The sequence below is a fragment of the Acanthochromis polyacanthus genome, chromosome 15 (assembly GCF_021347895.1).
Source record: "Acanthochromis polyacanthus isolate Apoly-LR-REF ecotype Palm Island chromosome 15, KAUST_Apoly_ChrSc, whole genome shotgun sequence".
NCBI lineage: Eukaryota > Metazoa > Chordata > Actinopteri > Pomacentridae > Acanthochromis > Acanthochromis polyacanthus.
Window position 1 is genome coordinate 8,158,741 of NC_067127.1, and position 22,168 is coordinate 8,180,908.

The window sequence follows — 22,168 nt, forward strand, 5'->3', positions numbered from 1 at the left end:
GGATACGGACTGATGTCAGCCAGCCAAATGGACCAGCTTTAACTGACTTGCATTGCAGAAGGTGTTAAGATTGCCGCTAAATGCTAGCTGTGCTGCTGGAAACAGTCTGCACAGCAGAATGTGAGTGAGGGGAGAATGTATTTATTTCAGATCTCTGTGAAAGTGTCAATGTGTAATAAAGCTGTCAAATAGCCTTAGGATGTCTTCGAAAAAGCCTAGTTCACTGATTTTCTCTTTAGAAATTCATGAGATATCCAATGAATGAATGAGCTGAAGTGAAAGTGGCAACAAAATATAGCTTCCTTCAGAGAAAATGATGAAACAAAGCAATATTAGCATGAAACTAAATTACAGTAAAACCACAGAAACCAAGAAATCATAAATCTTCCATGAGATGTGCGCACAGATCACCCACTATACCTGTGCACTGCGGTCAGCTGAAATACAAAAGTGAAGGGGCCTCTTCTTAAATGCACAGAACCATGCAGTTCAAATACATGGAGGAAAGCACTCATATAAGGCCCCCGATAAAAGGACTTCAAGGTGTTGGAATATCCGCCTCACTGTGGCTCCCCATTGGGCTGAAATCCTACTGGAGCAGGGAGTGAAAACAAATACATGAACCCGAAGGCAGGACACGTGACACTTCAAAGCGATCTCACTCTATGGACCCTCTTCCTTAAGGCCAGTGTGGCACTCACACCCATCGTGAAACCCAAGTCCAATTGCCTTCCAGGTCACTGTTTCCTCCTCCATCTCTCTTTACCCGTCCTCCCTCTGAAGAACACATGAGTCCCATTACTGTTTTACTGTCTCAGCACACCATTAAAGCTGAACGTCAGATGTTGTTACTGGGCCTATAGCTCTCCAGTCACTCTTGGGCTCTATATGACAAATTTCCTTATAGAAATGGGATTCAGACAGGTGCTTAGATCTGGGTGTCAGTTATATGAGTTATAAATCAAGTCTTCATTTTTTCTGTATTGCAAATGTGCTTATTATATATTGTATTTCAGTTAATGCATTGAAAACAAAACAATTAAAGCCTTACTGGAGTCCTCTTCCACCCACAATAGATATAAGCTCTGGTAATGTTGCAGCATATTGAATAACACAAAGTTGTACTCTCGGCTACAGACTCATTAAACATGCAATTTTGTCAAACTGAATGACACCAACTCTAAAGCACAATCTTGGTCCTGTCTGCTAGCTCTTTCCAGAGGTTAAACAGCTGACTAAGGACTCTCTGCAGCTGGCATTTGTAAATCCGGCATGTCTTGCTGGCTTTCCATTAAAGTGAGGTGGAATAATTAATATGAGTCTGGAAGACATTCCTCTTGCTAGAGGCAACATTCTGGCCCCAAGCCTAAACCAACAGTGGGAAAAAACAGGGCTGACTGCAGGCCAAAGCGAGCCTCCAGATGGGGCTGAGTAACAACTAGCAAGCTTTGGACAAAGAAGGTGAAAGGGTTGAGTGAGGGAAAAGGGCAGAATGTTTGAGGAACTGCAGACTGAATTATGAATGTTCCTGTTTGTGTCTGATGTACACAAGTTATTCCTGCTCAGCATGTCTTTGTTGTGCATTTGTTTTGATTACTCACCACTCTCACTCTTCTCAATGACGTCGACCACCTCGCCTGCCTGAAGACTGATTTCTGCAGGCTCTTGTTTCTCGTAATTGGCAACCACCACATATTGTTCCAGGAGCATGGGGTCCGAACCATCCAGACCTGGAGTTGATGGAAAAAAACATGCTGTCAGCCAGCTGCCAGCCATAGGTCCACGAGAACGACTGTTGGGCACTCGCTGTGCCATAGGCCACTTTGTTGGTAGAGCTCAGCCAATCACAATATTCACAGGGTTTAGTGCATCTTCCCCAGAGTCTAGCCATAGAGCCGCATCCCTCTCCAGCCCAACACCAAGGGCAATGGAGATGCTGAAAGTCTAGGAAAAGAACCTCCCTCCAAAATGTCAAGGATCAAACAGTCAACAGCAGAAAATCCATTCTGTTTCACTGAAGAGACCTCATCCTCATTGTCCAACAAAGCTGAGTACAGGTCAGTAGATACACGTAGACACATGAACACAGATGAAATAGAAGCAGCAATGAGAAAGCAGAGGGAGATGTAGCAGTGACAGAAAAGTGAGCTAAGCCAACTGAGGACAGGACAGTAGAGTGGGAGAAAGAAATGGTTTCCCTTAGAAAATAAAACATCTGCTAAAAAGCCTCCTTCTCCTCAGTTGGGGCTGGAGCTGGAGGAAGAGTAGGGGGTTGTATACGCCAATCATAAGAGTCGGCACTAGGGGCCTTAAATAGAACCAGATGAAGGGGCTGGAGTTGTGCTCAGAGGGATGGACCTCTGTCTCCATGAAACACTAGAGCTCTAACTGCAGCGTGCAGCCCAGCCAATGAAAATCTTTCTTTCTCTACTTCACTGAGTTAACCATATAAACACCAGCAGTGACTTAGTTTTTCACGTAGCATAAGCCTGCTTTCCTAACTGGGTCAGCACCCATCATTTCACCAGATTTTGGTTTTCTAACTATCAGGAAAGAAAAGAAACAGATGTTTTTCTTTTACTTATGAAGGACTTTAAGAAACGTATAGTGCCCGGTACTTTACCAACATCCACACCGTGTTTTTCCCACCACAAGAGCAAGGCTACATTAACTGAGCCCGGCTGAAGCTTTAATCATAAAAAATCCCTAAAACAAGCATAGCCGATGAAACTAAAGCAGATCTAACAACTGTCAGCTGGAATCCAGACGCAAACCAGCTGACGTTCAGTTCACACATTAACAAGAGCTTCTACTGACCACCGAGTTCAAAGCTGCAAACAGAAGGAGCTTCTGTCTGCACGTTTTATATCTGTTTACCCTCACACTACTTCTGCAGCAGATACGTGCTTTTATGGTGTGATTTAATAACCAGAAAAGATCTACAAACACTGTTAAGGTTACAATCTCTGTTCATGGTCATACTCATCCAAATGCTGCTTTTACTAACTGCCGTCAGTTACTGTCAAGCTTTTGACTCACATAATCAGCAAATATTTCCAGCAAATTATTGAAACAAAAAGAGGCAAGCAAGTCCAAATAAAATACATGTGGTAAACACAGTTTGTGGAAAGAGTACCTTCGTTTTATCCAGTGGATGGAAAGTAAGAAGAGTTCAGTCCAAGAAACTGAAGGCTTGAGGCTTAGATAAGGAATGATTGAGAAGGTCTGGATTAAGCTGCCATTCTTCCAAAGAGCTGACTTGGCGACAGTCCCCCCCAGACTTGAGATTAACATTTCTCTCAATCTGGATAATATTTTGCAGTCAACTCAGGAGCTCTATTTGAAATGTCAAGAAGCTAATAACTCACAAAAATGAACTCAGCACCATTAGCATCTCTCATGTCAAAACTGCCAAAGAGTCTGACACTGGAAATACTGTGGTCGGGCTGTGGTTTATGAAGCTTCACGTTATTTATGCAAGATGTTTCGTCTAACCACAAAGCTGGGTGCAGAAACAATGGAAAGAGCTTTATTTAAACATCGCCTTGTTGTTATTCAATGTATAATATGACAGCAATTACTTTATTTACAACAAATAGTAATATTTCTTGTATTTTCATATAATCATATTTCCTTTGACACTATTATCCCTCTGAGCCCTCTGTTGCTCCTGCCTCATTTTTACTCACTGTGGGCTCATTTGTCACTGCAATGTAAAGTCATGTGCCTTTATAGAAACAGTACAGCTATGGGTAGAGGTAGAGAGAAGTAAAAAGGTCTTCTGTGCAGTATGGCACAGCTATGATGGTAAAAATATGTTTTTTTGATTATATATTTAACAAAAATTGAAAAGAAAGTGTGGAATCAACCTATACAACATTACAGCATAATACTGGGATAAAACAGTGGCTCTATGCACATAAATATTTTGTTATTATTATTATTATTGTTACATTTTTAATTTGTCTCCATACTTGTGCCCTATCTGCTCTGTATAAAACACATCCTGCAGTTCTACACTGTTGACCTAAAAAGTTCTTGAATTTTTTGGCATTTTTGCTGGTCAGATCTGAGTCAGTCATGACTGTTCAGTTGTGCAAAAGAACACACAATTATTTTCCTTTAAAAATATAATTTCAGAATAAACATGTTATTTTTCCATAATTTTTGAAGGAGATATGTACAATAAGTGATTTTGTGTTAAGCTTAGATGCGGGTATTTTTCTCAGCAGAATGGCATGCCACACATGATTATTCCAATGACCATGAAAATGTTCTGTTTTTACAAGATCTCAAAACTACACCAGGATGGTGTACAGATTGGCCATTAAAACATAATCCATCCATCCTCTATTCACCGCTTTATCCTCACTAGGGTCGCGGGGGGTGCTGGAGTCTATCCCAGCTGACTCGGGCGAAGGCAGGGGACACCCTGGACAGGTCACCAGTCTGTCACAGGGCTACATATACAGACAAATAATCACACTCACATTCACACCTACGGGCAGTTTAGAGTAATTAATTAACCTCAGCATATTTTTGGACTGTGGGAGGAAGCCAGAGTACCCGGAGTAAACCCACACATGCACAGGGAGAACGGGCAAACTCCATGCAGAAAGATCCCAGGCCGGGATTTGAACCAGGGATCTTCTTGCTGCAAGGCGAAAGTGTTAACCACTACGCCACTGTGCAGCCCCCATTAAAACATAATGTTTTTTTCAAACATGTTTTGAGGTTTAGAAGATTTGCAGATTTTGTTTTGTTGATTTTTAGTGGTTTATATGAACTCAGGCCAATTTAACTGTCAACAAGGACACAAGACAACTGACTTAGTTGTTACTGTTGCAGTTACTAATACGACTTCGGTCACTTAAAATAAACTTGTAACTACACTTACATATTTGAGTAGTTTATTTTAAGTCAGTTATTGTACTTTAGTCATAGTATATCATTTTCTGTCATATACTGCTTATTAAAAGTATCTGTCAAGTATGACTACTTTTGCAGGCTGGTTAAGATATGGGTAAAACATATGGGATTCTGACTGTGTTTAAATCAAGTTCCCAGCTATCATGTATGGGGGTTGTAGGTTGTCTAGATTTAGAGATTTATTAGAAAGCAGCACCTTTACTAAGAATTATTTAAAATTAATTCCTCTTTGCTTTTTCATGACCAGTAATTTTCCCACAACAGCAACCCTGTGGATTTATTGTGCAGCTTTGCCTACTTAATGCTGAATTTGGCCTTGAAATACAGTAATGTCCTGTTGGGAACCCAGATTCAAATATCTTGAAACTTGGACATTGTTTTATAAAAAAGGAGAAAGAAAACATACAGTTGTCAAGAACATAATTTCTCAACGGATGGACATAAAACTCAGCAGGTCATGATCTAATGAAACCATAATCTATGTCAAATGATGTAAATGTAGCAATTAACTACTGCAGGGAGAGAACAGTCAATGTGAGAGTGAGTAAAGACTTTGTCAGCAAAGTCAATAGGCCTGAAAACACAAAAGCTAATATTTCAGTCTCATTCAGGAAATGAAATGTTTTGCAACAGCAGGAAGACAGAGTCTGAACACGGAGAACATGTGTGAGAAAAAATGAGGTGAAGTAGCTCTGGACAGGACGGGTCTAATTTCAAATGAACTTTGTGCAAAGAGAGCTGAATATAGAATGAGCTTTATAAATCAGGGTTTCAGCTAAATGCAGCACTTCAATGAAGTTTCAGCACTACTATCACTCACTCCCTGGTGGGGAGGTGTGCGAGAAGAATAATATATCGCAAAGCACATGGAAGGATTATAAATCAACTAATTTGAAAAAAAAATTGAAATTACAATTTTATTTAAAAATACATGCAGCATATATTCACAAACAGAGGCAGCTGAAAAATGCATTAAAACTATTAGAAAGCAAGCAGGTGAACATGATATTTAAGTGTTTGAAATTGTAACTACAAAGATGAATGAGGAGTTCAAACATCCAGCTTCTGCTGCTCTAAATGAAAGTTGCATGAATGCACGTTTTATCAAATTTACTTTTAAGCTAAGGAGGGCAAAAATCAAGATCACAATTTTCAGAATACAGCCCTCTTCCCTGTCTGTCTGAAGCTCCTCCCATCAGACGAGGAATCAGCTAAAAGTTACTACAGGGGGTCCTAGACGTACCTCGGAGTTCCCTTCCTGCGTTGTGATTTAAGTTGATTTTCGCTGTGAACTCCGGTGAAAATGTAAACAAAGCCGTAACATGCATCGACATTGATCAGTTTATATATTTGTACAAACTACAGCAATGAAAACAGTCATTAGCTCACAGTGAAACATAACTCAGTAGGAAAATTCCGGTAAAAATGTAAAGTGTAAGTCTGACTTACACTTTGGAGCCATAATGAAGTTAGTGAATGCAGCATAATCCAATGTGGTGGCAAATGTAAACAAAGTCATCTTACAGCACTGCGTGACTACTACACATACAGTATTTATCCACTTGCCGTGTGATGACGTATTTGTCCGCTCTGCTTGCCAACTAGTTCCACTGAACCAGTTCCAACATAACAATGAAACGCTGTACGTTAACCCGAGGACTGACCTGTAATCAGTTCCAACGTAACAGCGAAACGACTCAAGTAGAGGACGTCATAAACCGAGGACCTCCTTATTGTCTTATGGCTTTACCCAGGATTTAAAACTTGCTCTCCTGAGTTTAAGTTCTAAATTCATTGCTCCACTGCATCCTAATGTCACTGCTAACTCTGTTGCTCTATGTCAGGGGTCGGCAAGTAGATGTGGCTTCGGGACAAAATGTTTGTAAACAATCGAACAGCGGGCCAACCTGCGAGGGGGCGATACCGCGAGCAGCGGAGCTTCTACAACTGATCGCTGCTGCTTGGGACACACGTCTCAATTCTGATCACAGATGTATTAAAAATGACTCCCGAGACACACACACGTTTTACACACACTGTTGCTCAGTGAAATCTGGCTGGTACAACTGTGTCCGACCAGTAGCGCAAACGCGGAAATGCCCGGCAGCAGCCGACCACGCGAATTTCGTGTTGCGGTGACGGACTGGCTTGGCTCCGTGCCAAATCAAATTTTCAAAATCATCTGGCGGCCAGATATTCCTGACGGGCCAGTTTTGGCCCACGGGCCGCCAGTTGCCAACCACTGCTCTATGTATTATCTCAGCTGATTGCCTAAAGTCGACCTTCACTGGCTGAATTTTTTGAGATGTAAAACCAGAGCCAAGAGAAGGTGCATAAGTCTAGTTTCCTCTTGAACTACATGAATTATAATATGCTTAAAGGTTATTGTGGAAGTTTTGTCCAATAATGCTAAAAAAGTCCTGCTTACCCCAGCTTTAATAGACCGTTCAAACGCATAACAAATATCCTAGTTGTACATTTAAACAAACACATTTGGATTTACTTTACTGACTGTGAATAAACTGCTACTTGAGTTCATTTGTTAGGGTTGTGTGGTATTTCTGAGAAAATAGTTGAGAGCTGGCATTATAGGATGCATGTGTGTTTTCGTACGTATATGAACAATGACGACCAAAAGCATTTATGAGCCTTGAAAAGCATTTTCTTCTTGGCTTCCATCGCATGTCGCTATTAGCCACTCGCTTTGTTTATCTCTCCTCACTCAGATTTATACATGTGCTTCCTGCTCCCACCCTTTGCACTCCCAGACGTCCTAACTCCATCCAACCCCCAACCCCACCCCCACTTACCCGTCATCAGCTCCATCCAAAGATGATGACAGTTGGGAACTTTGCAATAATTCATCACCAAGAGGAGGAAACCAGGGAGTCTAGTCTAACCCGTTTATACCCAGGACATTTTCCCTGCGAACATGTTTCAGGGATCAAGCTTTTTGGTTGATAGCATAGTTGGCATTGGCCTTCACGTTTTAGTGCCACATTTTGAACCCATGGGGTAACTTTATGAGAGCAGAACTGGGTTGAGAGGAGTAAAATTTGGCAAAGTGCAATGCCTTTGTTTGGCTCATCAGCAGCAGATGTGCAGCTGGATTAGAAAGGGACACAGAACTGCTGTTCAATGTAGTACAGATGTACTCATGTCATTGAATCAGTATGCGGCCCTGAGGGAGAAGGGGCAGACCACAAATAAATAGAACAGAAACATTCCCCCAAAATCATCATACAGTAAGACAGCCTTCACATTGCAGTAAAAAATGTCTAAATATCTTAATTATCTGCACATGATTTGCAGATTTTTCAGTATTTTAAAACTATAGATAAACATGTAAATGTTACATAAAATGCAGTACTAACGTGGACTTTCAACTGCTTATTAAAGGTCCACGTTGCAATTTCTTGTAAACGGTTGAAGTTATGTTTACATGTGCTTATCATGTGTTTACATGTTTTCAAAAAAATCCATGCAATGCCCTGCTTCCTCAAGAAACATCAGTGGAAGACTTTGACATTTGCATTGTTTACATTCAAGTTTGCTTCAGAGCAGTCTTCTGCCGTGCCTTTATTTGCACATTGTGAAACATTTCTTTAAACATGACCACAACCAAATGTGAATCAATGGAATTAAACCACCGCAGGATTATGCATCATGTAGCCTGCTTTTGTGTGCAAAATATGGCAACAAAACAGGGACCCACTCATAAAAAGTTGCTCCACGGTGCTACAAAAGGTAAGAAACTCCACAGGGAGCCTTTAACTATAGTACAGACCGTTGCACTGGATCTCGCTAATACAGAAGGTTTCCAAAAAGACTGGAATCAGAGTAAAACTGCTAAATTAATGAGTGGGACTTCAAACCAATCCTGCACTTCATCAGGTTTTCCAGTAGAAACTCTGACGCCTTCACCACTTGACAACTCGTACACGGAGGAAAAGGAGCATAACCTATTCCCCAGCTTTACAAAATCACAAATAAATTGCAAATTTGTGATCTCATTCTCATACTGAACAGATTCTGCCTCGAATGCTGTGTTTTCAGCGAGAAGCTTAAGCTCTGCCTCCAGGGTGGGAGTCCACTGGGACAAATGGTCACTTATCAGAAACAGAGCGGCCTGTATTGGATATACTCTGTGCTGCAGGAGGTGGAGCTTTGACACAGTCAGAGCTTAGTGGAAACCCAACACATCTCTATGCTGATGTTATTGCTGTATGCTTTAAATGAACAGCACTATTTCTGCCTTTTAACAACATCTAGGAAAAAAAGCAAAACACAACATTTGATTTAAATTTAGATTAATGCACAAAATGAATCTATCACTAGGAGACTCATCATTATGCATTAATATAGAAAAAGGAGGGATCAGAAAAGGCCCAGTGTCCAAAAGCTGTTCATTAAGAAAGACGATGGTTGTTCAAGTGATTTGGAAGTGCTCGTTTGCCGTAATGACTTCCTATCCAAGTTTGAAATCGTATCCATCTGCAAATACAAACAAACACACAGACCTCTTGACCCACCCACCATTTGACTTGTTAACAGATTAACCCTTTCTCCCCCAAACAAGTGTGCTCATAAGCATGCATACCCACATATAGTGTGTAAAACACCCACACAGACACAACCCCATGCATGCACAGACACCTTGTCGGTCCCCAGAGCCCTGCAGCTCAAATAAAGACAGCGAGTCTGCACACATAAACACACTCCCACGGCCTGTGCGAAACACTGACATGGTTTCCACTTGCCACGTAAACCTCCTCTCCAGCTGCTTTTCACATGCACTACACCCCCGAGCACTCCACTTCTTTCTCTCTCCTACTCAATTTCTGTCTGTTGCTCATCTAACTTTTTTATTTCGAACACAGATAATTACTAATGCTTTGAAGGAGCTCCTGAACTCCAGCATCCAGAAATGTAAGTAGCAGCGTTTCCTTTAGGGTTTGTTATGACATCATATCTCTTCATCATTCACAGTCACTGACGGTAATTTATGCTGACAAGCTGAATATCAGCAGTCAATCCTGACAACGTCATTATATGTTAGAGAGGAGATAGCATGTCTTTCTTTGAACCTTAAGTAAATAGTGGCTTGGCAGTCAATCACAGACTTCTTCAAACCTCACAAGGCACTAGAAGTCACAAACAATAACTGAGATATGGCTCTGAATCAGACTGAAAACGCATCTCCAATTCCCTTTGAATATACTTCTTTTCATCCAGTACCATTTCTACAAAAAAGACAAATCACCCATCACTATCAATCACGATGGTAATGAATGCTATAACAATTCTGTCATCAAGACAATGACAAAAACAAAACCATTTGTGAGTGATTATCTCTAAATATATAAACCGAAGATAGTCCTTTGATTTCTTCTGTTTGCCAGGTAAACAGAGTTCCTAGTCGGACCTCTAAATTCTTGCAGTTTTGTGGTTAACGGCTGCATTCTCCTGTTCAAGGCAAACTCTTATGGGAGACACACACCATGTAATTATGGAAACCATAAGCTGCAGCTACAGCACAAATTCACCACAGACTCACTGCACTTATCTGCTGTCCTGCTTTGAAAGAGAAATATCAATCTTTAACCACTAATGTCCGGCATGGGGAGTATGGTGAAAGATTGAAGCTCAAGTATGAAGAGCTTGTACAGTATGTGCTACATGTTAACGGCGAATAGTAAATTATCATGAGCACCAGACATAAAGTGTGTTATTATTGTTTTCATTGGTGGTTTTAATTCAACTGAAGGATTTAGAGGAAGAGTAAATACATGTGCATCTTAGAAATAAAGAGCTGATTTAATATCAAACCAAACAACTCAGAATAAAACACTAGAACTGTGCGTGCAAACGACAGCCACTATATGACAAACTTTCCAGGCAGCCGATATGAACATAAGTGGAAGCCAATCTAATATCTTGCACAGACTGAATGTAGGATACGCAACACACACACGCACTCACACACACACACACACACACACACACACACACACACACACACACACACACACACACACACACACACACACACAGAGACAGAGACACACACAGCTGAAATAAGACAAATTTTCCATTTCTCTATGTAGCTGGAATTCCCTGTTACATAAAGCCCCAATACCATGGAACACATAATGAAATTAGTTTGGGGTCTTATTTCATTTGGTGGCAACTCCGGCACATTTTTTCTTCAGAGTAGATCACCCACAGAAAATTCACTTACTGGTCATTTACTAAGACGTTCATAGCCCGGCTATGTCAACTGTGGCACATTGCAGAAAGGACAGCCACAGCAACTTTGCATCTGATTGCAGGACTAACGTGCAATTTAGTAATGCATGTGGGTATTCTGAGACTATGCATGCAAGTGCACGCTCGCACCAACACACAACTATTGCACAGCTGTTCACTAAACCCCTCTCATACTTTTCCTGCCGCTTCCTACGCTCCTATCCCCATGCTCAGCTGAGTCACTCACTCTTTCGATCTTCCTCGCATTATCTCACACATTGGAACACAAATATATTATTACAACAATCTCACAGCAAATACAGAGGCACAAACACGTGGTATCTCATGTCTTTTACAGTTTTCTTAAGTGTTAAGGGCAGGATATATACATAGATATGTGAGTGAAAAGCATGTGACACTGATTTAGCTTTGCACTACGATAGTGATGAAAGACTCATTTTACCAATAAAGAGAGATTTTTTGCATTCCAATTAGGGCTGCAGTTAACAATGAACTTCATAATCAACCAATCTGCAGATTTTTTTCACATTAATCGTTAAATCTGTGAAAGAAACTGCCCTAAACCCAGATATAATCAAAATTACTATCTTATGTAACAATGAAAAGTAGCATATTCTCTCACTGGACAAGCTAAAAGCAGAGAATATTTAGCATTTTGCTTCAAAAATATCCCAAAACAATAATCAATATTAATTAAATAGCTACTTATTAACAGATTACTAGACTATCATTGCAGCTCAATTCCAAACATTCATTCTACTCATCAAAATATGGGGCCTACATTACCCACAATGCAACTCGACCACTGCCAGATTTTTTTCATTTTCAAGTCTCCAGTCCGACATCTTTTTGATGACTTCCCTGATAATTTTGAACTGACATTGAGGAGTAGAATTGGCAGAGTTCCATTTTAAAGTTCAAGCGGTTTTATGCAGCTGTTTGAAAACTGATGGAAAGTGTACAATTTCTGCATAAACAGACTTCAAAGTCATTCAAGGAAGCAGTATTTAGTTAATAAGCCATCTATTAAGTAAGAAGTGAAGACAATAAAGACACGATAAAATGGATTGAGTGGAGAATAACTGTATCAAACACTCTACTGACTCAGGTAAAAAAGATTTTCTTACCTGATTTACGTTTTCCAGAGCCTCCACACTCTCTGGAAAAGAAACAACACCAGAGCAACATGGTCAGTATGAGCAAAAGAGGTCAAAGCATTGATACGTCTCGATCAATCCAGTAACTGACTACAGTTGAATCTCTGCCTGGGACCATCCAAAATGCAGTTGGCACACAAGTACCAGCCAAACCCTTGTTGAGAATGCGTGCAGAACTTGACCCACTACCCGAGGGAGGGAGACAGGGTGGGATACATACTGGTGAGTCCCACTGCAAGTATGTCAAGGACAGTAACAGAGCAAACCATCAGCTCTTTTAGCTAATTTCCCGTCATGTGTGTATGCATTCGTTCAAATGGTAGACATGGTGTGCATGAGGGTGATGCAGCTGCCTGTTCAACAGAACAGCACTTATTTACTTGACAACAGTATCATATCCCCCCCGTTAAGTCCCATTCATGTTTAGATGTGAAAGCGTCTTTCTGTCCCAAAGCCTGAACTGCAACAAAACGCTGAAAGGAAACGCATTAGTATCAATGAACCTGCTCTGTGCTTTGACTTTCATCACAGTCACAGAGCATCAAATTCACTACACTCACATTTACTGTACATGTCAATGTGTGGTACAAAACGCTGACCTTCATCAGTTGTAAATTAATGTTTAACAAAACATAAGTATACAATCAATTACTGAAATGAGCTGCAAATAACACAGGCTACAATTGAACTGTTTCCAAGGCTGCACTAAGGAGTGATTGGCACAGCTAGGACATGTTTGTTGTTGCCATTTCGATTCATAAAGATACATTAGTTGGCAATCTGTCAGCAAAAGTATGCAAAAGTCAATCCACTACAAGTAAGGACTGTTTGTGGGATTGTTTTAACGTTCTAATGGCCCACTATATATATCATTGCATCATTTGTATTACACTGTGTTTTCTGTATTTGCAGCTCCTTTTTTTCTAACTTGGCAAAGATCTTGTCTTGACTTGCTTGTGATTTCTCTGTGTGCATGTTTGTTCTGTATCTACAGCGTGCTCAGCTCTTGGTGCAACCATAATTTAGGCTGGGACAGATCATCTGTAAACTGTCAATGCTGTTCTGTTCAGGCGGAGAAAATATACAGCAATAGTTTTAGTCTGACAGAAATTTCTCATTTAGAAACAAACAACGCACGCATGATAAATACATTTTAATTATTCATTAAAATGCATTCAGAATTCAGATTATTTTGAGCGCTCATGCTTCATTTACTGTAACGCAGGTACAGAAATGATGATGTTTCACAAGCACTCAATACACTCAGGTTGATGGGAATTTGCTCTGAAGAGGAAATGCATAAACAAATATTCCCAACCAGACCATTTTAGGAAGTTTGGGCTGAATGCATGTTCTCAGTTTGTTAACTGAGCTGCGGAGAGAGAACGTTGCTACAAAGCTGAGGTTTGACACAGATGGGAACCGGCACCTGGCTCTCTGGAGAGGCCAGCAGCAGGACTGGAGCCATGGCCAGTTATGGATATGAGCACATGTTTGGATAAACCTTGTCCAACATTTGCCAGGTTACAGTCTGTTCATCAACTCTCTGTGTTTCATTGATTTCAGTTAACAAGAAAACGTTTCACGAGCATTTTGCAATGTAAAAAAAAAAAAAAGTAGATTATTTTAATCTGTACAAAGACGCCGTTTCACATTTGGTTTTGCTTTCAGAGGACAACATTGAAAATGAAAAACCACACTGAAACTATAAAACTGGAGTAGGTCAGTGTCTGGCAAGAGCCACAGCATTACCTTACTTCAAGCAACAGCACTCGTTTAAGCAAAACATTTCTTATCAATAACTGTGTTTGTTGCTTTAGATAAAGTCATTTTTGGCATTTGGCTTACTTACTTTACTTTGAAATAAAACAGCTATGATTTGGACTGCAAGAACAATGTTTATATTGCATCTTCCAGCAACATTCATACTGTGGAAAATCAAATGCAACCTCAGTGCAATATGAATTTGTATAACTTTCTTTATGATAGGCAGAAAACACAATAAAGTGAAGCATTTATGCCTAGCCAGCATAAATGAGAAGGTAGTTTATTGTAAAAAAAAAAAAAAAAAAAAAAAAAAAAAAAGCATAGTCTAAACAGATGATGCACCAAGTAACACTGGAGGCAACTTTAAAATTAACTTTAGGAGAGAAAACCAAATATGTAATAGGTTTTGAAATCAAAACAATGCACACATTACATAAGATGGTATTAGTTGTTTCCTTGGATGAAAAGGCAGTAAGGTGAGTGGTGGACACATTTAAGCATTCACAATGTGCAAGGCTAATTGTGTTAGACTTTAATTATTAATACGCGATGCATTCTGTGTTTCTTTTGCCAAAATCTGTTGGGTGGAGATGAAACTGAGGGAAACACAGTAGAGGGTAGGGAGAAAGGATGGGGATAAACTAGATGCCTGACCTGCCCCGCTAGCTCGTGACCCTTAGCGCAGAGGTGGAGTAATATTCTTCCCAGGAGGAGACTGAGCACACAGCTCTGGCTCTGTGCGCCTTCCTCCTATCACCAGTAAAATCTAATAGATGAGGGGAAGGTAAGGGGAGGGAAAATATGTCCAAACACTATTAAATGTTTAAGACTTTGTGCCTGCATTTTTAGAGGTACTTTTCAACCCTCAGTTAACAATGGAGAGTCAGTGAAGTTGGGAGATAAGCCTTTGCAACTCGCACAGTTTGGCTTCGTCATACAGACACCCATGCCAGGAGATGCACATACAGTAAATGTGAGCGAGGGCTGAACACATTAAAAATCCAAACCCGTGAGAATCTGTCCTTAGCTTGAGTTGAGAGTAACCATCTGTTTGCGCGTAACTGCAGCTCATTCTTTGTAGGTGGGCCTGTTACAAAAAGGAATGTATGAGATATTGGGGCTTTCCTCACATTTTTCAGTCGAGCCAGAGGACTGAACTATCTGCTCCATGTATACATTACACAGACACTCCTGCATGACCTCAGATTAACCTCTGCAGGAGTAACCCTCAGCTCTGGAGTCAATGGGTCGACGTCATCGAACAGCAAATCATCATGATACAGCACACATCTGATTTGCACACAAAAATGTTGCAGTCGGAGTGTTTGTGTGCATGCTTAAAAAAGGTAATAGTGCTGCTCATTTGAATCCTCACAGAAGTGCACACAACAGCGCAGTAAACTCATGCATGCTGGCTCGAATCTCCAGCAAAGCTTGGCCATGATTACACTCTGATGTCAGGGTAAAAGAATGCTAGTTTGACCACGTATCAACCACTAATAACTTCCTTTGTGGTGAAACACTGATGTCAAATTAAGCTTCAGTCTGTAAAGAAAAGACTTTCAGACAAATACAGTGTTGCTCATAAAAATACATTACTGTGTAGTTGTATTAATCATGTTCTGTTTACACATTTACAATGTGGAGACAAGAAGCAGGTTCCCACTTTAACTTCTGAGGTTAGTACTTGGGCTTTATATGAGGTTACCATTGGGGTTATGCTTGTAATGATTATCATTAAGATTTCAGTGCATTTCAAGGAAATGAAGGTGAATCAGAACAATGCCTTCTTAAATCACAAAGTTGTGAGTGTGCATTTGTGTATATGCATCGTAGCTGTACCATCATATATGTAACAGTGTTCTGACTGCATATTTTGCATCAGCAGCATGATCACATGTTTAAATAGAAAATACAGATGAGGCACTGATGTTTTAACTAAATAAACTGGCTTCATTGCAAGGACAATACATCTTGCCATGATTAAAAGTCCACCTTCTTCTGTCTTTTAAAAATTATGAAGGAAAAATAAGCCACAACTCATGGAACAAGTCCTTTGACCCCATGAATGGAGCTAGATGGAGCTTTGACCTCCAAGTTCAGACACCATGGAGGTTATTTATTTTGCTGCAGTCTGCCTTTCACTGCTCAGTCTATTCTGTTGTGAAAACTTGGCGTCAATGTCACAATCTTGTTGCAAATTATTGCTTCCTAAATTCCAATACTATTTTCTCTTGGACAAAAGCGGTTTCATACTTGTTGTACAAGTCATGTACAGATAAACTGTCTCTGTCCACGAGGCAAAAAGACTCATTTGACCTGAAAGCATAACACATTAATCTAAAGATACAGCTAAGACAACCTCAGTGTTCATTTAATATGCAATTAAACAGATCATCATCATCGTGATTTACCAATTAACAGAGACTCTTCTAACTGAGATCATAATGTTTATTGGCTTATTCTGACAGTAACTTAAACACTTCAGTAGTCGTGTAACACCGTAACTGCAGGCTATAATATCCCATTCAGTGTCAATGTGACTTTCATGCATCTCGCATTAGTAAAGGGCTGCTTTGCATTAGTAACCCTGTTTTTAGCTCTGAACTTCCATTTGAAATAAATCTTTATTTCTTATTTGCTGATTTCTGATTTCTGACAGAGGGACTTGACCCTTTTTATACTTCTGTGATTTGGCCACAAACAGAGCAGAACAGACAGTCCTATAAACTCTATATGACCTCTGTGGGTCAAAGTCTTAATGTGTGCATCTTTATTTTTTGTATGCTGAGTCAGTTGCTTACTGCCAGGCCCTATAAACTCTGACTAAATGTAACGGAAAAGCATAAGACAACAACCAATCAACTAAACATCCTCAGAGTAATGAGAAGCTCCATCTATAGGTGATAAAACACATAGCAGGAAACCCATCAACATGTTAAAAAAAATTATAAACTGATGAAGAACTACAAATGAGCTGCATTGGTTTAACTAGCTTTTTTCTTTTAGCTATAATAAAAGTAGAATGCTATTTAAAATAAAAGCACTGTTTCAGGTACTGGTGCTGGAATTAAATAAGCGAAAACATGGGCTAGCATTAATGGCACGTATTATCTCAGCAAAACACCTTAAAGCTCACCAATGTCAAAATTATGAGCTAAATCTCCATGCTGCAATCCACAATAACATTCAGTTTCAGCATAACTGTCAAACTAACGCTGCAGTGTTGAAACACGGATTGATGACCAATGCTTTGTATTTTGATTGATTCATTATATCTACCCTGTGGTATCCATTATCACAAAAGAAATCTAAACTCCACCATTTAATATTCTCTGGATGTCCTCTATTACAAACTACTTGGACCCCGGGCTGTAAGATGATTTGTAAGAACGTATAAAAATGTGTTTCTGTCACACAAATGTATTATAATATCGCTTCTGAAAAGTTCAGTTTTCTTGTAAAATATTCACTAGCTTTCAGGCATTAGGCTTCTGAGACTATTTGAAAAGAGGGTTTCACTTTCTGATTCAACTGTTCACTTCTATGTAAAATCCTATCTGTGGCTGAAGGTTAGCAGTATTTTTGGTTAAATGGATGTTAAGCTAAAAAGATTTAAATCACTCTCACCGTAACAATGGCCCATCAGTTATTGTAGATTTCTGCTATTTCACTCACTGACTTCAAACAACAAGATGTCTGAGAAATATTATAATCATGACTTAAACTTTTTGAATAACAGTGTTGGTAAACTTGAAGCATCAGAAGAGATTTTGTCAACTTATTTCAATGTATTCTAGCAGTAAAGTTTAAACATGGCTGGTTTTTATATACAATACTTTTCTTGGAAAACTCACAAAGCCACGCTTTTATCAAACCAGTATCAATAAAATTATCAATAACCTATGTATTCATATACTAGTAAATCCAGAAACCTAACCAAGACCTTGAAAGACAGTAAGACATGATTTTTGTTTGTGTGTAATTTTTTTTATCATTCTGTCTACAGAATTATGATGAACAAACACACAATCTCTGTTTAATCTCCAGTTACCAAAAATCTAGAGAAACATCCTGCATTTTCAAGCCTACTGTGTGGCTCCCTCTTGTGACAGAGTAGCATTACATCCACTTATTTTTGAATTTTTAAACTCTATGCAGTGTCCAATCTTGACCATTGGATGGCAGAAGAAGATGTGGGCTCAGTGCCTCTGTTGAGGCTATTACTGACCAACTGCCCAGTAAAATGTGTCTAAATCACATTTTATGTGGGAGAAAATGTCACCTGTAAACTTCTCAGGCTAGGTTGACTGGTTTTTTTTGGTTTTTTTTTACAACCTGTTCTCATCATATTTCAGTGACTGTTAAAGAACTCTGTTGAACTCTGGTCACTTAGCAGAAAAACATTGCTCGTTTTCTGCCCCAAAAAAATACAACTGTGTCTTGTAAACAATCATTTCTATGCTCTATTAAAGCGCCTAACATATTATCAATAAAAGCTTCCTTACCATACTCCACACAGTCTATTTTTATGGCATCACAAGAACACTGTATCTGTAACTTTGAGCTGTTGTGGAGTAAAGGAGTAGCATCCCAAAGGTCATTTTGAATTGAACCAGATCTCCTAGCACTGAAGTGAGCACTTGGGTGGCATGGCTTTTAGACCTTACCGCTCAATTTAAGCTGCACTGGACTGTCTCGGAGACTTGGAGGAGGAGGAGTGTCACTTTGAAGTGAGATTAACATGTACGGGTATTGGGGGTTAGAGGTGATGGGCTGGCCGGTAGAGAGGAGACCACTCAAGAAGTTATTCTGTTACCGTTTTCTCCTTCAGTGTTTAGAAAGGAGAGCCAGGTTTTGATGAGTTTAAATTCATACCTTGGTGCGAAAAATACAGTCGCAGATGCCCTTCAGCTGAACATAAATCAAACTGGAAGAAAAGGATTTAAACAAAAAGTAATCTTGCAGCCAGCGTGTAATTACTCCCACCATGACTTTGAACTGAGTATGACAAATGACTAGCCTGAGAGCCTCATTTGCCCTGAGACTTGAACTCAGCCGCACCCTTGTGACACCACTGATCCTTCCCCATTTGCTCTGGCATCAGGTGTCACCTCCCAGAAATCATTATTAATAAAACACAGTGCCTCTCAACTGGCATCAATCAATCATCTTAGGCACAGCAAAGCCCTCTGGATCAAGATGGGTCAGTACGAATAAAAGGCACTTATCCCAGCCGCTGAACCACACAAGCACTCATAGTTTTCTGTCGCATCCACTGTTTATAACCCACCAGAGGGCAATGTTTGGTATCTAACAGTTCATTAAACAGACAGGGTGCTAAGGCTTTTCTGATTAAATGTAGATACTCACTCGGTGGGAGGGTTGAGGTCCTCTGACTTAGTCTCAAAGAACTTAAGGACCTCCTCACTTTGGGAAATGTGTGACGGAAGCTTCATCAGAGCCTGTGGGAGAGAAGGGAGGGAAAAGCTACTAGTTGCAACAAAAACACATACATGAAAGGTTGCATGAATGTTTGAACGTTCTTCAGTTTGCTTTGAATGGCAATGAGTAACCAATTCATAACACTTAGTCACTGCACAGTCAGTCGGACGAGAAGCCCAGGCAGAGATGTGGAGGGTGTGGAGGGGAAGGAAGAAGGCCCTGAGCCCAGAGTGAATGTTAAAACAAAGAAAAACACAGAGGGGTTATATAGTGTAACAGCCGGTCGTCGCAGCTCGATTAAAATTCAAATTGAGCTGCCTCAACCCACTGCGCTTGAATTAGAAAAGACACAATCATAGAAACCAAATTCAAAAGAAAGCCTCCTGCCTTCACAACAAATCTCGTTTAGTTCCACTAAATGAAAACTGCTGCCCCACTTGGCAACGCACCTGCCCCAAATTCACTTCTCAGACCCAGTCAATAGAAGAGGGTCAGGTAGCCATCTGCACTCACTACTACACTTAAAGTCTGCTGATTCATTCTTAGTCTTTTTTACCCTTGTGTGCCCCCGTTTCCCTTGCTTCCTTACATGCTGCCTATTTACACTGGTGACAGGAAACGGCTCGTGCAGATAGAGCAGTTGCTTTCCTGTTGAGGCTGGTGTGGAAGATAAATGTTGAGGCCTGCCTAAAAAACACTGCGGCAAATATTCAGGGAGTAGAGCGCTGACGTAGATAAAGTACTCTTCCAACCAATACATGAAGGGAGAATGAGTAGTCTGTCCAAGAAGACAAGCTGTATTGTACTAAAAGTGCTGGACACAAACTGAGAAAAATACAGTCTTTATCTTACTTTGCAGTAATTATCCAGGTGCTTCAGCCTCTTGACTGCTACATCTCTTATGTGACTTCGACGAAACAAGACTTTACCTGAAGAAAGATGAAGCATTGTTAGACGTATACGCATCTCCAACAACAATTAGAATCAATCAACAGTTAATATTAAAACCAGATATACCAATAAAGTCCTGCTTTTATCTAAGCATTTACAACAACACCAGCATGATCCTTTTCTGGCTGAGTAGATTCAGATTCAGCCAGTACTGACGATTGGAAATAAACTTATTACTAATGAATGAAAATCGCATTAACAGCAGTGAAAGTAGGACACTCTTATTCTTGAATCCCCCGTTTCTAACTCCTAGAAGACTGACTGCTAATATTTGTGTCAAAATCCATGAAACCCACTAAAAAAAAATGAAACCTTGCAAACTGCTTGCTGTGTGTAAGTGAATACTGTTCACCCCATGTTGGACTTGCAGAGAGATCAAAACAGAGCTGGTCAGCCTCAAGCAGCACAGCTTGTCTAACAAAGGATCTCTTCATTGCTCTCCTCTGCTCTGGCCCACAATGACTTTATCAGATTAGACAAATCCCTCTCTGCTAGCCTCCTACTGACATGGCTGACCACAAATTGATTTGGCCTGGGTGGAGTATGGAAGTTAATAAAACAATGCAATGTGGTAGGCCCTGCCATGGAGCATGTAGGAGAACATCAGTAGCGCCTTCCAGATGTATTACAGTGCTCCTGGACAAATAAAATGTTGACTGTGATGCTGTCAGTGATATCAAAGTGTTGTGCACTAAGTGTATCACCTGGCAAAAAGGGAATAATTCTCTTTTTCGGGTCCTTCTGCCCTCCTTCAATCGGGAATTTGTCAAGGATTCGCATCTGCAAAAAGCGAGAGAGAAAATATAGAGTAGCACAAACTCAAAGCATCCCTTTTTATCATCCCAAGCAGCCAATATGCCAATATAAAAGGCAAGCAATCACTTTAACTGCATGATAGAAAAACCACATGAACTGCTTTTTATCTACCACAAGTTTATCAGTCAGAGTTGAAAGTGTAGTAATCTGCGATGAGAATAGAAACAGAAAAAAGGGGGTTGGAAACTCTCTAAAAACAGCTGACTTCTTTGTTAGAGTTCATGAAGTCAACAGAGGGTTTAATTACATGTCATCTGAAAAACTACTGTGTCGTGCAACTGCAAACAGATTCTCTTTGATCGCTGGGGCAGAAGACAAGGTTACGTCACCCACGCTCATCTGAGAGAGAAAAACTCAAAAGCTTAAGGAGCTTAAAGAGCCATCAGGGTAGATACTTAGCACTTTGATGTTAACACTTGATTCAGTTGTCCATTTACAGGATCGATCTCTTGAGAGACTGGGTACGGAGTTGAGCAGACAGTAAAGCACATACAAAGCAGGCTGTGTCAAGTCTTTTACGATGGCAGCAGATTTTAAGAGGAGCAGCTTGTCTGCTCAGATATGTGTACATCTGTCCCATATGTTGCATATTCTGTGTGATGGAGGAGCTTTTTTGGGTGACTGCTGAATAAAACATGCACTGTAAATGCACTAAGTATGTCTCTGTAACACGGACAAGAATTTCCAGTTTCCTCCCTCAATAAATTACGCCCATATCATGAATGCACATGAGAGCATCCTACAGTAAGAGCAGGCTTGAGATCCAGATGTAGCCCCGCCGTCATTCGTTCTGCCTTGCCTCGTTCCAGATGTGCTTTGTTACAGAGCAAAGA

The 22,168-nt window shown here is 40.2% G+C and overlaps 1 protein-coding gene across 1 annotated transcript in view; it reads right to left on the reverse strand.

Annotated features, from left to right (window-relative positions):
- The window catches only part of LOC110945293 (SH3 and PX domain-containing protein 2A), a 53,558-nt gene that overhangs the window by 19,537 nt on the left and 11,853 nt on the right, over nt 1-22,168 (reverse strand). Inside the window, 5 exon segments of the mRNA XM_051960203.1 lie at nt 1,602-1,730; nt 12,327-12,358; nt 19,497-19,588; nt 20,421-20,497; nt 21,224-21,299. Coding sequence (XP_051816163.1) covers nt 1,602-1,730; nt 12,327-12,358; nt 19,497-19,588; nt 20,421-20,497; nt 21,224-21,299 — 406 coding nt within the window.